General features: G+C 44.9%; 1 protein-coding gene across 2 annotated transcripts; it reads left to right on the top strand.

The window, feature by feature from the left end:
• Positions 1-4,538: 4,538 nt before the first annotated feature.
• On the top strand, positions 4,539-18,574 carry SERPING1 (serpin family G member 1). Of its 2 annotated transcripts, none has more exons than XM_043969534.1 (8): positions 4,539-4,660; positions 5,223-5,309; positions 6,909-7,476; positions 9,890-10,024; positions 11,298-11,501; positions 12,679-12,824; positions 13,625-13,844; positions 18,067-18,574. In XM_043969534.1, the coding sequence occupies exons 2-8, from the start codon at positions 5,247-5,249 to the stop codon at positions 18,318-18,320; spliced, it is 1,590 nt and encodes a 529-aa protein (XP_043825469.1). In that variant the 5' UTR covers positions 4,539-4,660; positions 5,223-5,246; the 3' UTR covers positions 18,321-18,574. The 2 variants fall into 2 exon arrangements, with proteins under 2 accessions (XP_043825469.1, XP_043825470.1); XM_043969535.1 differs by having other exon boundaries at positions 4,550-4,660; positions 5,220-5,309.
• The last annotated feature ends 1,927 nt before the right edge of the window (positions 18,575-20,501 follow it).

The raw sequence follows: 20,501 nt of genomic DNA, 5'->3' as shown, positions 1-20,501 counted from the left end.
TTTTGCTTGACTATACATATTTGTAACAGGTTTTGTTTTTCTTGTCTTCTCAATGAGTAAGGAAGGAGAGGTGGGAGTGAGAAAAATTGGAAATAAAAATAAAGATGAATTTTAAAAATAAAAACACTAAAAAAAGCTTTTCAAAAGGAACAAATGGGCTTAAATTACATTGAGACAGTCTTAAGTGGACATGAGGAAGTACTTTTGATTATCAGCATAACTAAACAATGGCATAGAAAAGAGAGTAGTAGGACTTCCTAACTTCCTTCCATGGAAACCTCTTAAAATAAGCTAGAAAATCACCTGTTAAGCATGCTTCCTTTCTGAAAGCAGGGGGCTTAAAACCTTCAGAGATCTTTTTGTGCTCTTTAGTTGAATAAGTCAAGAACAGTGGCATAGTTCAGATTTAAAAGAATAAAAATCATTCCCCACTTGATAAAGTCAAAAGATATGAACAGGAAATTCTCAAAGGAAGAAATCCAAGCTATTAATAGCCTTATAAAAAATTGTTCCAAATCACTAAGAATTAGACTGAAAATTAAAGTGACCCTCAGGTTCCACTTTAGACTTATAAGATTAGTAAAGATGACAGGAGTGAAAAATGACAAATGTTGGAGAGATTGCATAGGGACATTAATGCATTGTTAGTGGAGCTGTCAGCTACTCTGGAAATCAATTTGGAACTGTGCCCCAAAAAGTCACTAAACTGTGCATGCCCTTTTGACCCAATGATATCATGACTAGACCCATACCCCAAAGAGATCAAAGAAATTTGAGGATCCATTTGTACAAAAATGTTTATGTTAACTGTTTTTATGATGGCAAAACCCAGAAACTAACCTATTGGGGAATGATTGAAAAATACAGCATATGAATGTAATAGAATATTAGAAGTGATGAAAGGGATAATTTCAGAGAAACCTGAAAAGACTTGTATGAACTGATACAGAGTGAGCAAAAACATTATATAATAACAACAGCATCATAAAAACAAATTACTTTAAAAGACTTAAAAACTATGATCAGTGAAATGACTAATCAAAATTGCAGAGGTCTGATGATGAAACATACTACCCACTTCCAGAGAGAGAAATAAGGAACTCAAGAAGCAGAATTAGACATATTTTTGAACACAGACAATGGGGGAATTTGTTTTGCTTGATTATGCAGATTTGTTACAATGGTTTTGCTTTTTGATCCCACCATCACCAGTGGCAGGAGGGAGTGTGGGAAGAAGAGACAATTTTTTTGTTGAAAAAAATAGAACACAATTGCCAGACCCTCAAAGAGACAGTGCAAATGGCTTTCTGAAAAGACCATGACTCCAAGAGAAGCTTACTCTTTCTCAGAATGTGAGGAGGTTGTGCTGAACTCCTTCAGATTCAGGAGAGCTAGCAGGAATCCTAGAGCTGGTAAGGGCACTCCATCCAGCTTTGGTTGGGACACACATTTGGGAGGTAGGGAGGCCTCCACATTTGCTGGACTCACTGCAGTAATTATTTTTAAATGGATGTGGATGTGAAAAGTGGTTGGGGGGGGCAGCTAGGTAGTGCAGTGGATAAAGCACTGGCCTGGGATTCAGGAGGACCTGAGTTCAAATCCAACTTCAGACACTCGACACTAGCTGTGTGACCTTGGGCGAGTCACTTAGCCCTCATTGCCCTGCAAAAAAGACAAAAAATAAAAAGTGGTTGGGAATCTGGGTGGTTATAGGCAGTTCTCTGGTTCTTGATAAGGGGAAATCAACATGGAATGGTAGAAATAGTAATGGACTTGGAGTCAAGACACCTGGGTTCAAATCCAAGCTCAGATAACTATATTAGTTGTGTAATCTTAGGCGAGTCACTTCACCTCTATGAACCTCATTTTCCTTACCTAAGAATAATACTTGCATTCTCTATCTCACAGGGTTGTTGTTGGAAAGGTGTTTTATTGACTAAAAGCACTTAAAGAAATGTGATTTATTTTTCTGATAATCATCAGAGAGGGTTATCTCTGTTGTCTTGTCAACCTTTTTAAACTGCTGCTGAGTTTACCTTTCATTAATGGTATTTGTCAGCTTGTCCTCATAAATCCTGGGGCCAGTCAGTATAGTTTAATAGATTCCCCAAGGGAGGGAAGAAGGAAAGAAATCAGGAGAGGTTTCTATCCCCTTTGGACTGACTTCTACAGATTATTAAACCATTTGATCCTGCCTAAATCTTCCCTGAGCTCTTTGAAATCTGCTCCTCCAATAACAGACTGTTCCTGGCTTTCTTCTCCTCTTTTATAATGAAATTGTCACTTTCCCCCAAAGTTCCCATCATTTCCACCCCCAAACTACTTCCTCCTTACTGGTCAGAACTAAATTCAAAATAACACTTCTCCTTGGCACTTGCTCCATTTTTTTTTTTTAAGAACAAACAAATCTAGGTGAGTGAAGAATATCTAAATTTCTTGGCTTGGCTTTCATCAGGGAGAGAGCTCCAAAAGAAACTTAAATAATTGAAGTCCTCCATTATTGTTATATCACACCTCCATTCCAGCTTTCTGATCTGTTCCCCAAACTATTTATCTAATTCCCTCTTGTGTTCAGACATGCTGTAGCATATTTCCTTAACAATATAGTTTCTGTTTCTCCCCCCTGTTGATTTCCCCCTAAATGTTTTCTGCTATGGTTTTTGGATTTTCTTCATGTCCTCATAGTTAATGCTATTATTTTCCTGTCCCTTTAAACTAGTCTATTTCTTTGTGATAAGGCCTATCCTTCCAGAGCCATATTCCAGTTGAGTCCCTTGCCATCATGGCACAATGATGCTTATGAGCAAGTTGGCCTCCTTGTGGAAGGATCTCTAATTCATCCAGTTTCTTATGCATTTGTGCATTTGCATGTCAGCACCTGTAATGAATCAGGCAAACTAGCTCATGTTATCACAGGATCTCAGCTCTAGAGCTGAAAAAGCCCACAGGAGCCACCGAGTCCAACCCCCTCATTTTGCAGATGAGGAAATTGAAACTCAGGGAAGAGACATGATTTGCCCCAGGCCACTCGGGTACTGCTGCTTCTCTTCCTGGATACTGTCCCTCTATGAATCACCGGCCCTCTTCTTCTACAGTCCTTCCTGCATTATAACTGCTCCTTTCTCTGGCATCAGGCTTGGGAGATATATGTGAGCAATTTTCTTCCTCCCTCTCCCCTTTTTCATTAAAAATTTTCTTGATTAGAAAATCTCCTGAAAAATATGTTTTGACAGACTATTGCTAGGTGTACTCCATCCTACATCAAATACTTATTATTCCTGTATTTTAAACTAACCGTGGTCCAGAAATCCAATTCCTATCCTCAGACACCATCTTCTTAGCTTGCTGTTCACTTCCCAAGTCAGCCTTCCTATTTGGAACTAATTTCCTTTCCTTTATTTTTATTTATTTATTTTTATTTTTTTGCAGGGCAATGGGGGTTAAGTGACTTGCCCAGGGTCACACAGCTAGTAAGTGTCAAGTGTCTGAGGCCGGACCTGAACTCAGGTCCTCCTGAATCCAGGGCCAGTGCTCTATCCACTGCGCCACCTAGCAGCCCCCATTTCCTTTACTTTAATTAACAATAGTCATGAGAAAAGCCACCATTTTTCCTAAGGTCTTTGGTTTGAGCCCCAAACCTGGTAATACTCAGCAATGATTTTCATATGCCTTCTGATAGTATCATTTGTCCCCACGAGAATCAACAGGAATAAGTAAGTAGTGGTCATCGAGGGTGAGAAGTCTGGTTGATTTAAAGCTATCATCACAATCCCTGGGCTGGCTCTACCAATCTGTTGGGGACTGATCCCTAACAGGTCATATAGGGGTTCCCCTTCCATTTCCCAACCAACAGTGAATATTGAGATACCCAGAGACTTGATCATTAGAGCAGACGTATTTCCAGAGGCATGGATCAGCTCTCTGGAGATCATCTGGCCCCTCGGCTTATTCACTGACATTGGCCCACACTCTGTGGGTGATATTAGGGGACCAGTCACTGTGTTTGTATCTCCTCCTGCATCTGAGGGGTAGCTAGAGGGCAGATCCAAGAGTCAGAACCCCCAGTTTGATTTGCTGAGTTACCACAAACAAACTCATCCCAGCATCTGTAACTCAGTTTCCCTTTACAGAAGGATGAGAAAAACACAGAATTAAGGGGGATAGGATTGAGGTCTAACCATCTTGTTTTCCAGACTTGGAAACTGAGGACTAGAGAGATTGAACAACTTCACACAGGTAGTAGAAAGCAAGGTTAGGATTTGAACCCACAACTCCCAACTTCAAACCCAATATCCTTTCCACTAACTGAATTCCTGGTGAAGAAAAACAAACTTCCTGCAAAAGGTGGGGCTGGTGATTCTTCCATGTTGTTGTGTCTGACCTTGTGCAACCCAAAGGGGTCCTAGCAGCATCCCTGGCCTTCAGCCAGCAGGTTACAATCTGGGGCTCTCCAGAGAGTCCTCCTTCAGCCCAGCCTGATTTACAGGAAATCACAGAAGAATCAATCATCCTTAATTTTTAACAGGCCAGGCCAGTGTCCAGGGCCAGCCCATGGCTAGGGCTGGTCCTCTCCACCCCATCTGGGTTGGACTCTGGGGTCACTCTTCTCGGAAGCTGCTCACTGATCAGGAGCTGGGGAGCAGGTTTGGTGCTGGGCAAGGTGGGAATGGTCACCTCTCCTGGTCTGGAGGAGAGGATGGCCTCTTGTCTCTTAATTCTTACTTTAGAGCCTCAACCCATCCCATCCCACCCCCACTGCCGTCCCTAGGGTTTTTCGACTCCTCTCCTCCTCCCCTGTGCCCCTCAGCTGTCCCCCTACCCCCCACCCCCGGCCTAATCCCGGGCCCCATCTCCTGCTGCCCTGTTTCTGTTTTCTGCCAGAGCCTGGACCCCCTCCGCTGAACAGATGGACAGAGACCCAGGCCTGGGAGGAGAGGAGGAGGGGAGGTGCTGGGTTGGGGTGGGGTGAAGTGGGGGTAGGGGAGAGGGAAGGCCAGCTGTGCTGGGAAATGGAAGAGATTACAGGAAAACAAAACCGAGGGGAGGGGCCCAAGAGGGGAAGGCCCGGGGAGAGAGGATCGGGAACGAAATAATGAGGAGAAAGGAGGGCTGAGGCTGCCCGGGGCCCCACCCCCAATCCCCTGTCCCCCAGGACCGGAGCCCGCCCCCTTGGTCTCAGCAGGCAGGGAACTGACCCGGGACCCCCGGCATTGGTTCAGCAGGTCAAGGCGGACAGCGACGCCCAGATGGCAGCCCGGCTGACCCCGCTGCTGACCCTTCTGCTGCTCTTTCTAGTGGCCCGGGCCGAAGTAAGTGCCCCCACCCCAATGCACACTCCTCTGGGGGCGGGGTAGGGAAGAAGGGCACGTGATTAACTCTTTGTGTGCCGCGACGAGGAGCAGGGAGCTACCGTGGCGTAGCCCAAAATGCGCTCGGTTTGTAGGGCTGTTCGAACTGGACGGAGCCTTAGGGATTGTCCAGTTTGACCCTTTCGTTTTGCAGGGGAGGAAAATGAAAATCCGGGAGGGGAAGAGACTTGTCCAGGGTCACACAGCTGGTTAGTGGTGGAGATAGGAATCGGACCCATCCCTTAAGCCTGCAAATTTGATAGTCTCTCTACTCCACCGCACCCCTTCATGCTTTCTTCCTTTGAAGTCACTGGAGTTAAGCCTGGCTTGCCACCACTAGCTGTGTGACCCTGGGGAGTCCCTTGTAGTGCTGGGGAGAAAAAAGAAACATTTAAAATATGGGCCAGGACTTATGATTTCAGACCTTTCCTGAAGCAAATTACCTGCCCTTAAGGTGGGTGGCTCTGTGTGTGTGTGTGGTTAGAGATGAGACGTGAAAGGGGGATGAGGGTGAAATAGGACCATGGATCAGAGAAATGCCCCGAACAGTAAAGAGCTGGAAGGAAACTGTGGGTAGAGCACTGGCCCTGAACTTGGAAGGATCTGAGTTCAAATCTCATCTCTCACTTAATAGATGTATGACCCTGGGCAGGTCACTTAACCCCAATTGCCTTAAGAAAAAAAAAAGCGAAACATCTAGGGCCATGTCCATGTATATCTCGCCACTGGACCCAGATGGCTCTGGAGAAGAGAGTGAGGTTGGTGACCTTGCACAGCCTTCCCTCACTTAAAATCCAATTCAGAGCAAGTCATAACCTTGGAGAAAGAAGGACAAACAACAAGGACTCAGTCCTCACTTCAGGCCTCCAGAATTTGAGTGAGAAGCCTCAGTTTAGAGACTAACCTGGCTCATCATTCCTCACTTGAAGTTTCAGAAAGTTAAATTTGGAGACAGCCTCATGGACTTCCCATCCCCGCTTTTTATAGATGAGGATTCTTTTTTCTTTTTTTCAGGGCAATGAGAGTTAAGTGACTTGCCCAGGGTCACACAGCTAGTAAGTGTCAAGTGTCTGAGGTTGGATTTGAACTCGGGTCCTCCTGAATCCAGGGCCGGTGCTCTATCCACTGCGCCACCTAGCTGCCCCCTTATAGATGAGGATTCTAAGGCCCAGAGAGGTTAGTGACTTGGCCAAAGTCACATAGATGGCAGAGTTGGAACTTGAACTCAGATCATCAGATTCCAGAACCAGTGTTTTTTACACTATGACAGGCTGTTTGGTGTCGGGACTAAATTCCTGACAAGAAGAGTCATCTCAAAGTGGAATGGATTGCCCCTGAAGATGGTGGGTTGTCCCACTCATTTGAAGTCTTCAGACAAAGGCTACTTGACCACTTTGGGGATGTCTTGTGTCTGATGAGGTTTCCTGGTCTCTGAGGTCCTTTCCTGCTCTGTGACTGATTATCTGAGCCCTTTCGTGGCTTTAGACATTTTTAAGCAGCCAGCTCTCCTGGACTATGTCCTTAAGACTCAACTTCTCCCTTTTTTCTGGGCATTTGAAGGTGGGCCGTGGTAGCAGAAAGAAGGAGCAGACAAATAAGGCTGATATATCATTGACCCTGCCAAGTGGAAAGAATGAATCAGAGGCTGATCTGGATAACTCTAAAGACTACATTAAATCCCAGAAAATGGGAAAAAATAGAACTGGAGAGGAGACTGTGGAAGTCCACCTGAGACCGCACAAGAAGTCATCTGTGGATTCCTCAACAGAATCTCCTTCAGAGCCCCTCACAGAACATCTCACAGAGCTTCCCACCAACCTCTCAACTCACCCCACAACAGACTATCCAATCGAGTTTACCAACGAAACAACTACTCAATCCCCTACAGAGGCCCCTACTCAATCAACTTCCCAGCCAACCACTCAGGCCCCTCCTGGGCCTATCTGCCTGGTTCCTGATACTTCCTGCTCTGAGACCAAGATTCAAGAAGCAGAGAACATGTTGGGCAGAGCCCTGACAGACTTCTCCCTAAAGCTTTACCATGCCTTTTCGTCAGTGAAGAAAATAGACTCCAATATGGTCTTTTCTCCATTCAGCATTGCAAGCCTTCTCACCAACATCCTATTAGGTAAGGAAGGGCCTACCTGGCTACTCCCCTTCACAGCTGCCCCCATGTCCTCACGGCTGCCCCAGTCACAGCCACACTGAAGAGGAGTACACCCAGTACAGCCATAACAATATGGCTTTAAGAGGAAGTCTTATAAACAGTGGTGATTGTATCAGGTGCTAACCTATTCCTGATCATCCCTTTTTTGCTCTAGCTCGTTTCTTGACCACCACCTGTGTGTGAGGTTCCTTGCTAGGGGTTTCAAGTGATATCAAGATGCCCAAGATATTATCTTTGCCTTTAAGAAGCCCACAGTCTAGGGGCAGCTAGGTGGTGCAGTGGATAAAGCACCAGCCCAGGATTCAGGAGGACCTGAGTTCAAATCCAGCCTCAGACACTTGATACTTACTAGCTGTGTGACCCTGTGTGGCCCCACAAAAAACCCAAAAAACCCCCCAAAAAACAAATAAGAAGCCCACAGTCCAGTAGAGAAGAAAAGCCATGTACCCACATAAGGATAGTATGCTGCAATGTGTGAAGAGTACCCTGTAAGTGGGACAAACAAAGTGTTATAGGAGATCAGAGAAACAAACAGCTGGTGAGGTCAGCTCTGTGAAAAATGGAGCAAGATTGCTAGACCTTAAAAGGAAATAGATAATTAAATAGAAATACAAATTAAATAAGGACAAACATGGGGTAGGGGGAGAAGGACATTCAGAGAAGCAGAATAGTACTATAGAGGGAAAGAGTGCAGGATCTGGGTTCAAATCCTAGTTTTGCTACTTTTTTAGCTATGTGACTATGGGCAAATCACTTCATGTCTCAATTTCCTCATTTTTAAAATGGAGATAACAATAATACTTGCACTATCTACTTCACAGAAAGGTGAGCTGCTAACCCTAAAGGTTAATACTCCAGCCCACCAGACATGTGATTTCATCAATCTGATGAATCATTCCATTGATATAGATAGCAACCATGGCAATCCATGCCTGGCCATCCTGTGCCACTTTCATCCACGTCCTTCTATAAGTTTGGCTCCGGAGGGCAAACCAGAATGCTAGGGACTTTGCTCCAGTGCTCTCTGGTTATCCTAGGAAACAGCTGTTGCTGTGATATTCCAGGCTTGGGGGAAGCTCATTATTTTACCCCTACCACTGTATCTAAGGGCACCGCAACTCACAGGCCTGGAGCCTAGAAGAAAAGAGTCAGCTTCTAGAACTGAGATCTGTAACATTTTTTGTATCCTGGAACCCTTCTCAGAAGCATAAAATACATGGGATTACAAAAGAAACCAATCATTATGATTGGTTGGTGGATCCCTTTGTGGCTTGTCAGTGCTCTCCACAGAGAAGGGCACAGAGCTAACATGGCCCCCTTCCTCCGCTCTTATCAAGGACTAGTCATCACTCTCCCTTCAGGAAGGAGAACAGTGGTTTCCTTCTGACCAAAGCAGTGTGTGTATGTATATGGGAGGAGGTGGCTGCTAAATACTGCTAAATAAATGCTTCATTTACTCACTTACTCATTCCCTACCATTAGAGATTCCCAACCTGGGCCTGGGGGACCACTTCCCTTTGGTGAGAATGTTGTGGATAACCTTCTTCTTGAAGGGTGGCTTAGATGAGACACCAATAAGATCCCTTCCAACTCAGATTCTGTGATTCATGATTCTGTGAAAGATGGGCCAGAGATGATAAAGAGTCGAGGCCGCAAGAACAGTCAGAAAACTGTTTCAACAGCCTTGGTAAGAGGTCATCACAAGTAGGGCTAGCTCAATGGATAGAGCAGAGAAGAGGGATGTTTTTGAAATTATGGTCATGTAAAAAGTAAATATATATGTATATATGTGTGTGCATATATATATATATATACAGATACACATACATATGTTATACCTGTATAATATGTTTTATATATGCATACTGCAGATTTTCATGGGTGCAGGGAACTCTTGGTGAGGAATTTCCTTGACCAATTCAGGTTGGCCTTTGATTTGCCACATATCACCTTAGAGAATTGCCTGGGGTCAATGAAAAGTAAGGTGCCTTGCCCAGGGTCACACAGCCAGTGCATGTCCAGAGATAAGATTTGAACCCAGATCTTCCTGATTCAGAAGCCAGCTTTTTATCCACTCCATATTGCTTATTAATGAGATTAATAGGAAAAACATACATACATCGGACCTTTTTTTATGAAAAGGAGAGAGAAATCTGAAGAGAGTTTCAATTTGGGTTTTGGAAGTGTGAGTAGACAGGAAGAGATGAATTGTGGGAGAGTTGTTATGCAGGGAGAATCAAAAGGGTAACCTAGACCCCAAAAGAAGAGATCCTTCCATAGGCAGCAGATGCCATCACATCCTTCTTCTGTGACTTGTCCTGGCCTTGACTCCAGTCTCAGCTACTAACCCTCAACCTTGTCTCATCTACCCCAGGGGCTGGAAAGAACACTAAGGCAAACCTGGAAGACATTCTCTCTTATTCCAATGACTCTGACTGTGTCCACCAGGCCCTGAAGAACCTATCATCCAAAGGCTTCATCTCAGCCTCTCAGATCTTCCACAGTCCTGGTGAGAGGCCATCGCCGAGGGTAGACCAGTCAGCTGCTTCTCACTGCTGAAGGGAGCTTTAAGGGTCCTCTGTACTTGGCAACTGCCTGCTGTTGGTCCCGAGTCCCTGTTGAGATCCTAGCAGTGGAAAGGATGGGGAGGTGGAGGCACAATAAGAATCGCTAAACCAAAGTGTAGGACTTTGGTAGAACTGTTTATGACAATGAATGAATGAATGAATGAATGAATGAATGAATGAATGAATGAATGAGTGAATGAGTGAGTGAATGAGTGAATGAATGAATGAAAAAGCATTTATTAAGTACTTCCTAGGTTCTAAACATTATGTCAAAGGCTGGTAATAGAAACCCAAAAGAGAACTCCCCTAGAGGAGCTTACATTATAATGGTGGGAGATAACACATATAGGGGAGTAGTGGCTAATAAAAGCTATAATAATAATAATAAAGGAAATGACAGGGATCTTGAGTAGGATCATAGGGCAATCCATGACACACATACTCTTTCTGGAAGCATTGGTAGTGTTCGTTTCCTTGCCATTCCCAGAGCAAGAGGAGGAGGGGAAGGAGCTAGGTACAGACCCCAGCACAGCAGGAAGATAGATGGGAAGCAGCATGATTGGGTGCCACCTAGATACAATGGGCTCTCATCATTCACTGTCCCAGGGAGGGAGATCTAGAGGTCCAGTTTGGAGGGTACAACAGCATCAGCACAGCAAGGCAGGAAGATTGCCAAGGTGCTTGTGGTATACATTGGGAAGACTTGGGGGGAGCCCAAGGGAATGGAACAGCTGGGAGGAGGAGGATGAATGGGCTAAGCACTAGACTAGGAGTTAGGTGTAATTCAAACTGCAGCTTTGGTAAAATGTTAATATAGAGATTGGGAGGGTAGCAGTGTGGGGGACAGGAAAAGAGAGGGTTAAAGTTTGGACTTGGCTTAAGGAAGGATCCATTCAGATCCTGCCCATGCAGGATTCTTATCCCAGGACTCAATTCCCTCATCTATAAGAAAAGGAGACTGATGATGTTGTCACTGTTGTCATCCCAGCTCTGCTCCCAGCTGATTGATTCACTCCGGCAAACCCCTTGGACCTCGGTTTTCTCTGTGTGTTGAGAGAGGTAGACTAAGGTCCCTTGCCAGCTTCTATGATTCTCTGGAGTAGGAAAGAGGAAGACTGGTCCATGCATGTGTTTAACTAAAGGCTGCTCTGGCAAGGGGATAAGGAGATTCCATCTTCTCCTCTCACCATAGCTTGCTGCTTATCCTTTTCCCAGACCTGATTCTAAAGAAGAACTTTGTGAAGGCTTCCCAGATGCTGTACGGCCACCAGCCCGTGATTCTGAACAATGACAGTGAGGCGAACTTGGCTTTGATCAACTCATGGGTGGCCAACCAGACCAATAACAAGATCGTCAACGTCCTGAAGAGCCTGTCATCAGACATCAGCCTTGTCCTAGTCAATACTGTCTACCTTAACGGTAAGGGATCAAATGTGAGGAGAACTTGTGTAAAAGTCACGATCAGTTTTTCAAAGCATTACTTAAACACCAGCTCCTGCTGCTGCCCACTGTCAGAGACCACATCCACACTGGATGGGTCATTGGGCTTGGAGTCAGGAACACCTGGGTTCAAATATCTCCTTGATTCTTTCTAGTTGTATGACCCTGGGTAAGTCACTCCATTTCCACGGGGCTTATCCGCAGTCACAAATGGGTATGAATCTGGATTTGTGGGAAAGTTCCCACACCAAGAGTTCCCTATGCAGAGGAAATCCCAGAACCTTTGGGTCTTTTTATAACCTTACATTCCTGGCTCCCTAAAAGTTTGGAACAAGTTGGAGCCCCAAGGACAACCCCTTCCTGTCCTAGAACTTCCCCTTCTCCACAGGTTCTTCCTCCCCTCAAGATTTTCCACACTGTCTCAGAGTTAACAGTTCACGCACTACAAAACCCTCTAGAAAGCCTGAAAAATACCTCTTGTCCCAGAGGCTGCTGGGCATGGTGCAAACAGCATGGGATTTAGAGTTCAGGAGACTTGGGCTCAAGAGTCCCTGTTCTTTTGCTTGTTAGTTGTGTGACCAAGGGCAAATTATTTTATCTCTCTGAGCCTTACTTTCCCCATGTTTAAACTTTGAGAGAGCTCTGTGAACTCAGGGATGTGGATATTACTGCCACCCATGCAGATCCCAGTCATTTATCAATCAGATACCTATTTAAACCAATTATTTAATTAACTTATTTGATTTATTTAATTAATAATTGAATAGGACAATTAATTGTTTAGTTTTACTGTTAAGAGTGACTTAATTTGGGGGCAGCTAGGTGGTGCAGTGGATGAAGCACCGGCCCTGGATTCAGGAGTACCTGAGTTCAAATCCGGCCTCAGACACTTGACGCTTACTAGCTGTGTGACCCTGGGCAAGTCACTTAACCCTCATTGCCCAGCAAAAAAAAAAAAAAAAAAGTGACTTAATTTTAAGCAAATACACCATTCACTATTAATTTAATAAATATTTACATTTTTGTCATTATGAAGAAAGCACTTGGAACGCTGAAAGTAGGTTACACATGTGAGCTATTAGTAAGCTTTTCTCCAGCATAAGGCCCTTGTCTTCCTGCCTCTGTCTTCCCACTCTCTCTCTCTTCTTTCCTTCAGCCAAATGGAAGACTAAGTTTGATCCTAAAAAAACTTCCCAGGAGCCCTTTTACCCTAAATCCTCCAAGGTGAAGGTGAAGGTGTCCATGATGAAGAGTGAGAAATACCCGGTGACCCATTTCACAGACCCCAACTTGAAAGCTAAGGTGAGAACAAAGGGTCTTGCTACCAGCCATCTCGACCCTACACTCCCCACCTGGGGCTCTTTCTGTGTTCCCTGTTTTCGTAGATGCCTAGTTGCCCTCCCTCCAGGACCATAGAATCCCATTCATCCTCTGAGCTCTCCTCCTCCTCTTCTTTCTACTCTGCTTTTTATAACTTTCTTCATTCTAATAGTTGCTGGAGGAAAGTGGGGGTCGCTGGGCTCCTTCACCTCTCTAGCAGCATCTGAGTTCATATGAGTCACATTGAGACTTGGTATCCCTTTCTGGCTAAGCTATGAGAGAAGCAAAAAGGCTGAGAAAGCGATGTGTCTATGTGGTGCATGTATATGTGTGTGAGCACATGTGTATTCATGTGTGTGCTGCCCTCAATTCCTCCACAGAATGAGACTAGCAAGCACAGTTCATACTTCCAAAGTAGCGCTTTCCTTATTATCCCCATTGTGCAGATGAGGAAAACTGAGGTCACTTGTTCTTCCCCAGAGTTCCTCAGAAGCATTAGAGTTCATGTTTGCCACCACTTGAGGAACTTCTGCCCATTTGGAGTCAAAGGATCCGAGTCTGAATCCTCTCTCTGACATTTGTGTGGCCTTTGGGAAATCGGTTCATTTCCTGGGCCTCAGTTTCCATATGTGAAGAATGGGAGGATTGCATTGGCTGACTTCTGAGATATCTCCCAGCACTGGCTTTCTCATCGTATGACCCTGTAGCCCACTAGGCCTTTCCTGGGGCTCAGGAGAGATAGCCTCAGATCTAGCTGAAGGGCCGCATCTCTTGGTCCCCAGGTCGGTCGTCTGCAGCTCTCGGATGATCTGAGTCTGGTGATCCTGCTGCCTCAGCATCTGGGCATTCAGCTTGCTGAGGTCGAACTGGACTTCAGCATCGAAGTCTTCAGAGCCATCTTGGAGAAGCTGGAGAAAAGCAAGAGTCAGCCGACCCTGCTCACCATGCCTCGACTCAAGGTGAACACCAACCAGGACCTGCTCGAGATCTTGGAGAAGATGGGTAAGCCCTGTGACCTCACTGTTTTTCCTCAGTGTAGAGCAGGAACGGGGGTGACGAGGCAATAAAGAATGCTGCCAGGGCAGCTAGGTGGTGCAGTGAATAGAGCACCGGCCCTGGAGTCAGGAGTACCTGAGTTCAAATCCAGCCTCAGACACTTAACACTTACTAGCTGTGTGACCCTGGGCAAGTCACTTAACCCCAATTGCCTCACTAAAAAAAACAAAACAAACAAAACAAAACAAACAAACAACAACAAAAAAAGAATGCTGCCCATCCAGATAGGCCTTGGGACCCTCCTAAACACTTTGATGCCCACTGTCACATCTGGTCCTCACAACAATCCCCCAAGATGGGCAACATGGCAGAGTGAAGAGGGCACTGGACTTGGAGTCAGGAAGACCTGGGTTCAAATCCTGCCTCAGATACTAAACGCACGGCCCCGAGCAAGTAACTTCCTTGTGCCCCAGTTTCCTCATCTGTAAAGTGAGAGTGTTAGACTCAAGGACCACTAAAGTCTCTTCCAGCTCTAAGCCATTTGACAGATCAGGGAGCTGAAACCTAGAATTCAGTGACATGCTCAGGATCCATTTCATTGTGCTGAAGACGCTGGGAGGAATGGATGGCTCTGGTCAGCCCCAAGGGAAAAGTATAGCCTCCTCTGGGAGGGTAGGAATGGAAAGGATGTCTGAGAATCCCTTTTCATGCTTGTAATCTATGGAATCAATCAGTCAGTCAACAAGCATTCATTAAAAGACTATTATGCTGTGTGACCCTGGGCAAGTCACTTACCCCCAATTACCTCACTAAAAAAAAAAAAAAAGACTATTATGAAAGAAAAAAAGTCTATTATGAGGGGGCAGCTAGGTGGCACAGTGGATAGAGCACCGGCCCTGGAGTCAGGAGGACCTGAGTTCAAATCTGGCTTCAGATACTTAACACTTACTAGCTGTGTGACCCTGGGCAAGTCACTTAACCCCAATTGCCTCACCAAAAAAAAAAAAGAAAGAAAAAAAGTCTATTATGAGGGGCAGCTAGGTGGCACAGTGGATAGAGCACTGGCCGGAGTCAGGAGGACCTGAGTTCAAATCCGGCCTCAGACGCTTAACACTAACTAGCTTTGTGACCCTGGGCAAGTCACTTAACCCCAATTGCCTCACCAAAAAAAAAGTCTATTATGAGGACCAGCTAAGCAGCATAATGGATAGAACACCTGGCCCTAGAGTCAGGAAGATCTGAGTTCAAATTAAATCTCAGACACTTACTAGCTTTGTGACCCTGGTCAAGTCACTTAATCCCAATTTCCTCCAAAAAGAGAAAGTCTATTATGAGCCAGACACTGTACTAGACACTGGGGTTATAAAGCCCATGGCCTGTGCATGAAGGAATAAGGTGGAATGTCATTCATGAGAAACAGCAGGAAGGTCTGTTTGTGTAGGCAGAGCAGATTGTGGGGAGAGTCTCGTATAATGAAATTGAAAACTACTAAGTTCCACTTGGGTCATGAAGGACTTCAAAAGTCAAGCAGAGGAGTCTATATTTTAACCTAGAGATGATAGGGAGCCACTGTAGTTCAGTGAGTAGGAGAGTAACATAATCAAATCTGTACTTGAGGAAATCCTTTGCAGATTGAAGAAAAGAGAGGTATGAGGCAGAGAGACTGATAAGGTCATAGCAATAATCCATGGGAGAAATAATAATGAACAATGAGAACTGGATGAATGTGAAAGATTGTGAAGGTAGAAATTGCAAGATCGGGCGACTGATTGGAAGGGGGGGGGGAGAGAGAGAGAGAGAGAGAGAGAGAGAGAGAGAGAGAGAGAGAGAGAGAGAGAGAGAGAGAGAGAGAGAGAGAGAGTTAGTTGAGTTTCAACCTGGAAGAGTGGGAGGATGGTGGAGCCCTTGGCAGAAATAGACGATTTTGGAAGAGTGGTGGGTTCTGGGGAAAGATACAGTGAGTTGTGCTTTAAACACGTTGTGTTTGAGACATCTATAAGCCATTCAGTTTGAAATGTCTAATAGGCAATTGGACATGCATAGGCAGAGCCCAAGAAAGAGACCAGAGCAGGATATAGAGAATCAGGGGCATGGAAATGAAAATTAAACCCGAGGCAGTTGATGAGGTCATCAGGAGAGATGTAGAGGGAGAAAAGAATGTTGAACTGGATCCATCCACAGATACTTGATTTACATGAGCCAGCAAAATAACCCAAGAAAGAAAGGACAAACAGGAATCCTGCAAAAGAGGAGCGGCACCCAGACTCGGGGGAGAGAGAGTCCAGGGAAACAAGGTGATCTGAGAGTTTCAAATGCCCCACAGAGATTAAGGACAACAGACAAAAGAGCATTGGGTTTAGTAAATAAGCCGTCAGTGAAGGCATTACTTTCATTGGAGTGCCCAGGTTGGAAGTCATTTTGCAAAGGGTTAAGAAGGGGTAGGGCAGCTAGGAGGCATAGTGGATAAAGCACTGACCCTGGATTCAGGAAGACCTGAGTTCAAATCCGACCTCAGACACTTGACACTTACTAGCTATGTGACCCTGGATAAGTCACTTAACCCCCATTGCCCCACAAAAAAAAAAAAAAAAAGAAGTAAGGGAGGGGAGAGGCAAGGAATAAAGGAGTCATTTTCCAGGAGTTTGGCTGAGAAAGGAAGCAGGAGATAGGAGGGTAGAGTAAAGGCTTTTTTCTGGATAGAGATTGGACTATTTGTAGACTATAAGAAGAGGAGTCACAATAACAGGAGTAAGTCAGGCACAGGAAGCTGGAACAGAAACCTATAGAACAGGCATTTATTAAATGCCTACTGTGTACCAACCCCTCCCCATTGTGGCTGTTCTGGGGAGGAGACACAAAATTTAGATAAAGGCACTGTCCTCCAATACTTTATCGTCTAGGAGTCACATGACATGTGTATAAATGATTAGAAAACACAATATTTCTTAAGCATCATAGAGTTATCAATCAATCAATCACAAACATTTATTAAGCACTTACTGTATGCCACACATTGTTTGCACAAGACATTGGGGATACAAATAAAAGAATGAAACAATTTCTACATTCTCTTCTTTTTTACTTTTAAGTTGGAGGATTGAAGGAAGGAGATGAGCATTTAAAGTGCTGGGCAGTATACTAAGTGCTTTTACAAATATTATCTCATTTGAGGTGGGTGGGAGAGAAGGGAAAAAACAAGATGTGCTTGTTTTTTTTTTTGTTTGTTTGTTTGTTTGTTTTTTTGCTGGGCAATGGGGGTTAAGTGACTTGCCCAGGGTCACACAGCTAGTAAGTCAAGTGTCTGAGGCCGGATTTGAACTCAGGTCCTCCTGAATCCAAGGCCGGTTCTTTATCCACTGTGCCACCTAGCCGCCCCATAGATGTGCTTGTTAATTGAAAATTTAAATAAAGTACGGGAGAGGAAAAAGTCTAATTTCTGCTCTCGAGGATATATTGTATAGTCTGACAAAGTGCTATGTGAGGTCCAGTGGGGGAATATCATTAAGAGCTGGGCGCTTCCCTGTGGAAGTGGCTGGATTTGAGTTGGAATTTAAAGGCTGAGGAAGAATTCAATAGATGAGAAGAAGCAATCACTTAAAACATCTTTGGAAGGTTCTCAAGGAATTAGCATTTGTGATCTCACTTCAAATCAATTCAAGTCAACAAACATTGATTAACCACCTACTGGGTAAAGGCACTAGTGATAAAAAAAAAAGACCCCAAAATGACAGTCTTTAGAGGAGCAGCATAATTCAAGGCAGTATATGACAGGGGCTATGGAGAGGCCTGGACTGAGTGTTTCAAGGATGTATCAGGAAGGAGAGAATACTTCTAGCTGTGGGCATCAAGGACGGCTTAGTGGAGGATGTGGTACCTGGGTTGGTCCTTGCAGAGAGAGAAGCAGGCCTAGCCAAGGAAAGAGTACCTTCCAGGCAGAGGGTTTGAGCTGCCTCTTTGCCAATATACAATGGAAGGAGGCGGAATGTCGAGTTCTGGAAATAGGTAGAGCTCCCATTACATTGGAATGTAGAAGAGGCTGGAGAGGGAGGTTGGAGGCAGACTGTGAGTTCATTTCCTGGGCTTGGGAGGTGGGAATGTAGGAGGGACTTCATTCTCCAGGCCTGAGAGCACAAGTCAAGACCTATCCCCTGTCTGTGGGCAGGGATGCCCCTTGGTCTCCCACCTGTCACTGATGCTGACTTTCTCTCCCTTGGAATCTTCGGCCCAGATTTCTTTGACTTCTCCTATGATCTCAACCTGTGTGGGCTGACCGATGACCCGGAGATACAGGTTTCTGCTGCCCGTCACCAGACCACGCTAGAGCTGAATGAAGCAGGGGTAGAGGCGGTGGCAGCCTCCACTGTGTCCCTAGCCCGTACAATGTCCATCTTTGAGGTGAGGCAACCCTTCATCTTCCTGCTGTGGCACCAGAAGTACAAGTTCCCTATCTTCATGGGGCGTGTGTATGACCCCAGCTCTTGAGTTTTGGGGGAACCCCTGGGCAGGACCAGCTCCTGACCCCCCCAGCCTTCACCCCCACTTTCCAAGGCTGCAGAACACCCCAGGCCAGCCCAAGCCACTTTTTCCCCTTTCTAGGCCTCAAGCAGGTGACTTTGGGGTCTGGGTACTGCAGAGTAACAACACCTTTACATCTCACCAACTTCTTCAACCTTCCTTTCTACCTTTGAGGGCCCATGTGAGCCCAGCTTCTACTAATAAACTTGGCAGGGCAGACACTTTTTGGACGTTTATTTATCCCCATCAGGGTTTGCATATGGAACTGTGGGAGTGATCAGTTTCACCATGAATCACTGATTATACTTCTAGAGCTGAAAGGGGTCTTAGAGACCGTCCTATTCAGAGGCCCTTAACTGGGATCCAAGGACCTCTTGGGGTCTGTGGATAGACTTCAGCAGGCCTGTGAACTTGGATAGGAAAAAGAAAAATTACATTTTAATTTTCATTACATTCTGACTAAACAGTAGTAGTATTTCCACATGTCTATATGTATGTCTATGTAATGCATGCATATGTATGTGTATGCATACATACCTACATATACCTACATATACAATTTTGAAAAGGAAGCCATAGGCTGCACTAGTCTGCTATATGCAGCCTTTGACGTAAAAAAAGGCTGGTTTTACAGATGAGGAAACGGGAGGGTTTAGTGAGTTGCCCAAACTCATATGAACATAAAGAAGCAGACCCAGAATTCAAATCCAGGTCCTCTGACTCCAAGTTCAGGGCTTTTTCTGCTCAACTCTTCTTCCTCTTAGGGCAGCTAATACTTCTCTAATATTTTAAGGTTTGCAAAGCACTTTTACATTGGTTAACTCTTTGATCCTCGCAACAACCCTGTGTGGTAAGTGCTATTATCATCTCCATTTTACAAATGAGGAAACTAAAGCACATAGGGCTAGGTGACTTGCTCAAGAACACACATCTAATAAGTGTTTGAGGGAAGATTCGAACTCTGGTCTTCCTGACTCTAAATCCCATGCTCTATCCTCTGTGCTATTTAGCTGCTAGCTATCTGTCATCTATCTATCTATCTGTCTGTCTGTCTGTCTGTCTCTGTCTCTGTCTCTGTCTCTATCTCTATATCTCCATGTCTATAATAGATATATAGACCTTTAAGGTTTGCAAAGTCTTGATTGAGCCTCACAAACAACTCATGAGGTTGGTGCTATTATCCCCATGTTACAGATGAGGAAAGCAAGGCTGAAAGAGGTAAGCGACTTGCCTGTAAACATATGGGTAAGAATTTGAGCATAGGACCTCCTGACTCTAAACCCAGGGACCTATTCATCAGAAGTCTGGTGCACAGAGTTCTTAAGCTGTCTCCTGACCAGGCCCAAGGAGCCTGCTGACTGATTGATGTACTCACTCAGCACTTTTCTGCTGGGGACTCTGTTTTGTCTTCTCTGATGTCCCAGTCGTTGCCCTTGTCCCCCATCTGATTTCCCCTTTGCTCAGTTCTCCTCTATTCTCTTACTTCTCAAGGTGTCCAGGTCTCTTATCTCCTGCTATCTGGTCCTCTTATGTCTCAGTATTTGCCTTTCTCTTATCTCTTAGTGCTAGATTTCTGCCTCTCTTATCTCCTAATATCACTTTCTGATTGCTATGGTCCTCCAAGTACCTCACTCTCCCTTGCTCACTTTCAGGGACACACACACTCTGCTGGTTAAGGTTACCAACACAAACCCTTCCTGTACTCTCTGGATCATGGGATTTTGATTGGGTAGATGAGAAAACCGAGGCTTAGGGAGATGATGTAACTTGGCCAAAGTCACACAGGCAGTAAATGACCAAACTGAGATTCACATCCGGATCATCTGACTGCAAAGGCAAACTCTTTCCATGATCAGATGATGCCCGCTGTCGAGCAGAGAATGTCAACACATAGAGCACAGAATCCAGGGGTTGGGGGAGGGAAAGGAAGAGAATAAATAACAATTTATTAAACACCTACTATGTGCAAGACACTATACTAAGCACTTTACAAATATAATCTCATTCCATATTTTACAGTGGAGAAAACTCAGTCAGACTGAGGTTAAGTGACTTTTAAAATGTTTTATTTCAATGAACAAACATGCATTTTCTCTCCCTCCCATCTCCTCCATCCCTCCATTGGGGAAAAAAGATAACAAAAAATAA

Source organism: Dromiciops gliroides, chromosome 6 (assembly GCF_019393635.1).
Source record: "Dromiciops gliroides isolate mDroGli1 chromosome 6, mDroGli1.pri, whole genome shotgun sequence".
Lineage (NCBI taxonomy): Eukaryota > Metazoa > Chordata > Mammalia > Microbiotheria > Microbiotheriidae > Dromiciops > Dromiciops gliroides.
Note: the sequence above shows the minus strand (reverse complement) of the source record. Positions and strands in the feature narration are given on the sequence as shown.

Coding starts and splice junctions, on each gene's coding strand:
- SERPING1 (XM_043969534.1), top strand. CDS start 5,247: ATGGCAGCCCGGCTGACCCCGCTGCTGACCCTTCTGCTGCTCTTTCTA. Junction 10,025..11,297: donor TCAGATCTTCCACAGTCCTG/GTGAGAGGCCAT, acceptor TCCTTTTCCCAG/ACCTGATTCTAAAGAAGAAC. Junction 11,502..12,678: donor CAATACTGTCTACCTTAACG/GTAAGGGATCAA, acceptor TCTTTCCTTCAG/CCAAATGGAAGACTAAGTTT.